This window comes from Morus notabilis, unplaced genomic scaffold, assembly GCF_000414095.1.
Source record: "Morus notabilis unplaced genomic scaffold, ASM41409v2 Scaffold1333, whole genome shotgun sequence".
NCBI classification, from domain to species: domain Eukaryota; kingdom Viridiplantae; phylum Streptophyta; class Magnoliopsida; order Rosales; family Moraceae; genus Morus; species Morus notabilis.
In genome coordinates, this window is record NW_010364060.1 from 341,681 (window position 1) to 349,147 (window position 7,467).

The 7,467-nt window shown below is 30.7% G+C and overlaps 2 protein-coding genes across 4 annotated transcripts; both read left to right on the plus strand.

Annotated features, from left to right (window-relative positions):
- Positions 1-1,184: 1,184 nt before the first annotated feature.
- Positions 1,185-3,959, plus strand: LOC21403133 (3-oxo-5-alpha-steroid 4-dehydrogenase 2). Of its 3 annotated transcripts, none has more exons than XM_024170496.1 (3): positions 1,185-1,551; positions 3,277-3,750; positions 3,893-3,959. In XM_024170496.1, the coding sequence occupies exons 1-3, from the start codon at positions 1,219-1,221 to the stop codon at positions 3,914-3,916; spliced, it is 831 nt and encodes a 276-aa protein (XP_024026264.1). In that variant the 5' UTR covers positions 1,185-1,218; the 3' UTR covers positions 3,917-3,959. The 3 variants fall into 3 exon arrangements, with proteins under 3 accessions (XP_024026264.1, XP_024026265.1, XP_010103973.1); XM_024170497.1 differs by having other exon boundaries at positions 3,277-3,340; positions 3,671-3,893; XM_010105671.2 differs by having other exon boundaries at positions 3,277-3,893.
- A 674-nt stretch (positions 3,960-4,633) lies between these two features.
- LOC21411001 (3-oxo-5-alpha-steroid 4-dehydrogenase 2) lies at positions 4,634-6,347 on the plus strand. The gene is given in 3 exon segments (XM_024170506.1): positions 4,634-4,969; positions 5,908-6,163; positions 6,166-6,347. Coding segments are annotated over 3 exon segments (765 nt in total). The 5' UTR covers positions 4,634-4,642.
- The last annotated feature ends 1,120 nt before the right edge of the window (positions 6,348-7,467 follow it).

Sequence of the window (7,467 nt, forward strand, 5' to 3'; positions counted from 1 at the left end):
ATATACACACAAACTTTGCACGTTTCCTCAATACGAGGAACAGTGCTTTCGCACGTTTCCTCCCCTCCTTTTTAAAAAAAAAAATATTATGGTCAAATCTTATTGGCCAAATAAAATTAAAAAAACAAAATCTTTTCTCATGATGAGAAACGTGGGGAGCTTTTAGGAGTGAGAAAAAAAATTCTCTTTCTTCATCTATTCCACATTAATTTAAAATAATTTTAAAATAATTTTAATATTAATTTATAATCAAATTAATTAATCCTAATATACCAAGACTTTAACACTATTTATATGTGTCATTACTCAATATGTCAAAAAACATAATATCATAAATATGAGTTTATTAATTACTCAGAATTACTATTAATTCATATATGACAATCATTGATTAATATTGAATGCTCTATTTAATAACGAAATTTATTAGAGATTTATAATTAATCACGTTCCGGTCTTATGTAATCATATTACATAAATTGTTTTCATTCCAATAATCTCATTATTAACAATTTAGGATAAGATTGTCTCATTCAGAATGTAATGAACCGCACTAGTAATTTTAAATTAAACATCCTAACTTTAATTTATAATAAAGGATAAATTTAGATTATTTTACTTCAAATATTATCCTCTACATATAACACTTATATACAATGTTTAAAGTTACATATAAAATAATTTAGGAATTTTTGATTATTATAAAACATCACATGCATACAAAATGATATTGAAAAAATTTCTCATTTCATTAATAATCAACAAAATATTTACATTTTATTTAATTTATAGGCACATATTTCAACAAAAAATTCTTAAAAAATATTACATTTAATTTTTTTTATTATAATTAAAAATTCTTAAAAAATATCACATCACAATTTAAATTAAAAATTTGAATAAAATTTTGTCTTCGTTTGTGTTCACACTGAATTCAAAATCCAGCTGCAGCTGTGATTTGATTGGTAAAGAAAACACATGACAAATATGCCTCCTAAAACCAGGTCGGTAAGGTAATAATTTAACGGGTCGTTGTGATAATTTCGGCCAAACGGACATTGTTAATGACGTATTGACTTAGCTATTGTTCTGAAATGCCGGTCACGGTCGCGGCACTCGCTCACTATATAACAACTTCAGCATTCTTTATGACCCACATGAAATATTTGGAGATAGAGAGAGAAAGTAGAGAGAGAGAGAGACCAAGATCTTTGAACAATGGCTTCAATATTGACAAGAATTATGTTGCCAACACCTCCTTCTCTTTACGTAAATTACTCGTCTTTGATTACAACGGCGGTAATATCCTTCATCGGATTGTCGGAGGCCTTTGGAAGCCACTTGGGGTATTCCAAGTTCTTCAACTTGGGCTCTCAAAATCAAAATTACCGAGTGAAATTGTCCAGCAGAATAGGCATGCTCTTGTTGTATACGCCGTCGTTTCTTGCCGCTCTTGCTTCTTTAGTCTTGCTTTTGCCCCATCACAAGGATGCCAGGTTTCTTTTGCTCAGCTTGGCCTTAACCATTCATTATTTCAAGAGGGATTTTGAGGTATTTTTTTTTTAATAATATTTTGTTTTATCTCTCTCTCTATGATTAGTAATTGTTTGATTTCGTTAAAACGTGAGAATATTTGTTGAGTGAGTCCACTTTTCGTGAAAAGATTTTCATTTTTTTTTTTTTTTCTTTACTCTCATCGCTTTGGCTGATCTAGTAATGTGGTTATGTACAAGTGTTGACTTGAAATTGCGTCTTTTTGGGTTGATTATCAGATAATAAGAAGTGATTTGAAGCACATGAAAGGAAACAGTAGTTCTTTTTAGGGACAGAAAAGGAATGGGATTTTATACATTAGCCCGTTCGTTTTTCACTGATTGTAGTTTTCAACTTTCAATTTATAGGAGAGAAAGTATTGTAGGTAGAAAAGAAAAATTTTATTTAAAATTTTATAACAAAAAGAGTCATAATTCAAACTACCTAAACGGAAGTGGTTGTAAGTTGACCCGTTATGATGTTCACATTTGGATTATTTATAAGTATATCAGTCAATAATTATGAGCTCTTTTAAAGATAGAGCGTGTTTAGTTCATCGATTTGAGTTGAGATGTGACTTTATATTAGAATTTTTGACAGTTTTTGAGAATTTTTTACTGTAGTAAAACTCGAAGACATTTGGATTATTTATAAGTATATCAGTCAATAATTATGAGCTCTTTTAAAGATAGAGCCTGTTTAGTTCATCGATTTGAGTTGAGATGTGACTTTATGTTAGAATTTTTGACAGTTTTTGAGAATTTTTTACTGTAGTAAAACTCGAATCAGTGAAATGAATAGGACTATAGGATCTCATACAATAGTATCCGAATTGGTCTAAATCATATGAAAAAGAAAATATATCATAGGAAGAGGGAAATATATGCGGAATAGACTGATATTTATAGTTAACTTTTTCATACCCTATGGTAGAAATCTCCTTTTAAAATTGAGATATGAAAATCCCTTTTCTTTTCATATTGGAATTTGGAATTTGTTTTTGATAGTTGCGAGTAACATCACGATATGCATATATTAACGTCTCCATCTCTATCTATATGGGTGCCCCCTGTTTTTTTTTTTTTTTTTTTTGAATTGTGAAAATTAGTTTGTGTTAGTTTTTTCCCCCTTAAATTTGTCTGTGTTAGTTATATGTACATTTGTATTTATTTGCACACCTGTATTTCATGTAGAATTGTAGATAATAGCGGCATAGTCGAATACTATAGATTATCAATATTGACACACAGCTGCAACCGAAGAGAGAAATACCATCACTGTTGGGCCCACTATCATATTATCTGCAAAAATATTTCAATAATTGAACAAATTTGACCCATCTTTGGAAAAAAAGAAATAATACTTATAGGTATGATTTTAAGTCCGATAGCTGTATGGTTCAATAGGTGTAACATTCTTTATATGATTTCGTAATTATTTGGTGTAAACATGGTAATACTAAAGCAAGTTAATATGGTGGTAGATTATATTTTATTGAGTGTTACAGTTAGATTAAAGCGCATTAACGATTTTACACATACAAACAAACAAAAAAAGTTTACAAGTATTTGGCATGAGGATTTGTGTCGAATAATGGTTCGTGGCTCTCTATAATATTTTCTCTCACAAAAAACACACATAAACCGAGGATGATTCTGAATTCATGAACCAAACGTCCACTGATTGTACAACATTATCCACATAATTTATCAATTAATTAATTACCATGATTTAACCTTGTAGGTTCTATTCATTCACAAATACAGCGGAGGAATGGCCCTTGGCAGTGCAATTCTGATCAGCCTCAGTTACTTCTCTTCCACTGCACACCTGATTTATTTCCACTACAAATTATATCCAACACAATTAGGAAAAAATCAACATGATAATCAGCAGCCAAATATTGATATGAAGTACATTGGAGTTTTGTTGTTTTTGATAGGGATAAGTGGGAATTTCTACCACCACTTTCTTCTTTCCAAATTAAGGAAAAATGGAGAAAAAGAGAAGTCTTACAAGATTCCCAGGGGGGGTCTTTTTGGCTTAGTAATTTGCCCTCATTATCTCTTTGAGATTATTGAATTTGTGGGATTCTGTTTCATTTCTCAAACATTGTATTCATTTTGCTTCACCATAGGAACAATATTCTACTTGATGGGAAGGAGTTATGCCACTAGGAAGTGGTACCTTTCCAAGTTTGAAGACTTCCCAAAAGAGGTGAAAGCTCTTGTTCCATTTGTTTTCTAATCAGTAGTAGTAATGCACGTGCAAGGCACGTGGTTATGTACAAGTCTTCAATAACGTTTTATGTTTTGAAAATGGTGATATTTTTAAAATGTACAAGTTCTTTCATTTTCAGATCAGTTTTTGTAAAACTTACTAGAATGGAAGTTGATATTGCCGGCCGCAATTTATTTCTGTTGCTCAATATGTTGTGTTTGAGATTCTATGCGATAAGATGTGATGGTCTATGTCAAATTTCAGAAATCTTTATCAATTATACTGTCAGGGGTTAAAATTGTCAAAAAAATTAAAAGTTTAGAGAATAAATTGACATAACGCTCATAGTTTAGGACTAATAAAGCCAATAACCAAAAAAAAAAAAAAGAACAAAAATGTTCAAGTTAACGTCACTTTTAATTTTTTAGTTTTTAGTTAATTAAAACAAAAGGGTATTAAGGTCATTGTACGTTCTAAAAGTCAACTTCAGGGTATTTAGAAGATGTTTTTAAAAAGTCAAGGTACCGTTTTAATATTATTAAAAACACAAAGTACCAACAGCATGTTTTGCTATAATAATATAAGGTATCTCAATTTTAAATTTGAAAGGCATTGTGTTCTAGGCAAAGAAAACGTTAAAAATAAAGCGCCAAAGAGGGTATAGTTGTGTTTGCATGGAGAATATTCCAAGGCCTCCTCTAGTGCCAAAGACAACAAATGCGACAAACAACTTCGGCCACCAGAAATATGTGCGGATTAGAACTTTACAATTGCTCAAGTTTAAGCTTCCAAAAAGGAAAAAAAAAAAAACAAAATAAAGAAAAACAACAACAAGAACAAAGATTACTCCATTCTTACCTGAGAGCTGACCATAGTGATGGAGTGCATAATGTTGAAATTTGCCTTCCCACCACCTCCTTCTCTGTTTCTCAATGCCATGACTTTGATCAACTTACCATCATTTGCCATTGGTGGATTCTTGGAGCTGAGAGGAAAGAATATGCAATATTCAAAATTCACTAATAATTACAATCCTCAAAAACATGGTGCTGAAGGGAAAAAAACCATGGTGTCTAGTAGAACCGGCATGCTTATATGCTATATTCCAGCATTCATTGTTAGCCTGGCGTTGCTCTCGCTTTCACCCCATAAGAATATCAGAATGCTCTTGCTCAAATTCACTTTGGCCCTTCATTTCTTCAAGAGGATATTTGAGGTACCAAATTAAAAATATTGCTCATTTTATATTTTTCATTCTGCTAGCTTGAGCCTTTTTATGTCTAACGGGTTTGAATTGAGTCTCTTAATTTAAAAATTTAGCAGGAAAAAAAAAAAAAGACGTCTCGGGAGCTTTTCATAATGGTTTTGTTTTGTTTTTATGGAAATTTTTTGGAGTCATTGTCCATGGATAAATAAAAACTGTTTCAACATCAAGAACAACAAAAATTAAAACAAACATATAATAACATATTCGAAATTGTAACCAAGCATTCCCCATTGATTCTATTCCCGATTCATAACTAGAAAGTTTTTCTGGTCCTTTGCTAATTGGGGCTAAAACTCCGGAAATTATAAATGTAAAAATAAGAGTAACACTTGATATTATTAAAAATGCCCAGAAAATATCATATTTATAAAGCGGAAACATAGACGTACTCCTATTAATGTAATGTAGAAAATATACCAGAGTAGTCAATCCGAATTGAAATTAATTGTCAAGTCATCCATAACTGTTTAATCAAAATAAGCTTTCATTTTGATAAAATTGCTTAGTTTCGTTTGTTTGTTGTTGTATATGTTTTATTTCAAGATTCTCTACATCCACTAGAATTTCATTTCTATTCCATCTACTTCGCTTTTATTTCAATAGAGATATAATAAATCTAAGTATAAGGTGTTGTTTGAGTATAGGAAAAATTGTTAATGTATTTGATTATATTTCCGAAAATATATAAATCCTGAAAAATAAAAATGATAAAGGGAAAATAATTTTTAATCATTTTCAAATCTCTTTAGGAAATCGGTCTCGTTTTTTAGATATTCATTGTCGTTCACATAATCAAACACAATCTCAAAAAATGAAAACAAACGGAGAAGAGTACAGTTTATGGATCATTAAAATACCTTACTTTATATTATTGTACATGTTTGTAGGTTCTATTTGTTCACAAATATAGCGGAAGCATGATTCTGACCACTGCAACTACCATCTCAATCAGTTATCTATCCTCCATGGCAAGCATGATTTATGCTCAACATGTTTCTCAGGGGCTTGAAGAGCCACCCATTGATCTAAAATACCTTGGTTTTCTATTATTTCTAATAGGAATAATTGGAAATTTCTACCACCACTATCTTCTTTCACAACTGAGGGAAAAGGGTGAAAAAATGTATAAAATTCCAAAGGGTGGCTTTTTGAGATTATAGGATTTTTAGGGTTCTCTTTTATTTCTCAAACCTTGCATTCATTCTCAATAGCAACAGGCACAATGTTCTACTTGTTGGGAAGGAGTTTTGCTACTAGGCAATGGTACCTTAATAAGTTTGAGCACTTCCCTCAAGATGTCAAGGCTGTAATTCCTTATATTTTCTAAACGTAGAAAAAGTATTAAATACGGTTATTTATCTTTTTTAAACGATGTGTTTTAGGTTTGTTTCAGAAAGTGTACTCTTAGGCCTCGTTCACTTCGCGGATTCGAGTTTTCAATTCGAGTTGAGATGTGACATTTTTTTAGAGCTTTTTACTGTAGCAAAAAAAAAAAAAAGATATGAAATTTTTTGAGAGCTTTTTACTGTAAAAATCTAGAACTGAAAACTCGAATCGATAAAATGTACGAGACCTTAATTTTTGATGTCATCAAATGCATACCATCAGATTATATGTGGATACCGGCTAGTATCACAACGATAATCTGTTAGTATCTTAAAGGTATACTTGGTATTTAAAATATACCTATATATATATATATATAAAGCTTCTAGAAGGCCAACCACTACAAACATATATATATATATATATATTATGGCATAAGTTAGTCCAAACCAAGAATTTATAGCGTTTATGTAAAGAGTCCATCTTCGATTTGCTTCATTACTAGGCCTAGCTCTTTTTCTTTGGATTCAACTGAGATGAATTGCTCGTTAAACAATGAAAAACCAATAGAATATCGGATGGTTTTGAGACAGCTTGAAAATTATGGTCAAACTTCCTAGGAAATTTGTGAAATATTTCCTAAAATTTTAATATAGAAGATGAAAACAGAAGATGAAAAATGAGACAATTTGTAAAGTCTAGGAGAAATAGATGTGATGATCGACATAGTTTGGTGCATAAGTGAAAGTAACAATGATTCTAATTTAAAACTATATACGATTATTGTCATTTTTTACCCTCCTAAACTTTTGGGACTTTGAAAAATTGCGCCGTACGTAAGCTTTTAAATTCTTTAATTAACTCCTTAAATTTGTCAAACTGTTGTAACGTGGTCTAAATTAATCATCGTTTAAAGTGGTAATAGAACAAAGTCGGTTAAATTAGAACAAATTGCCCACGCTTAACAAGTTTAAGGGCTTAATTGCTATAATTAAAAGTTCAAAAGCAATTTGTCAAAGTAGAGTTTAAAGGATGAATATTATCGTCTCATGGCTACAAATAAAAATAAAACACACGCCAAAAAAAAAAAAAAAAAAAAAAAACCCAAAGGAGAAAAAACA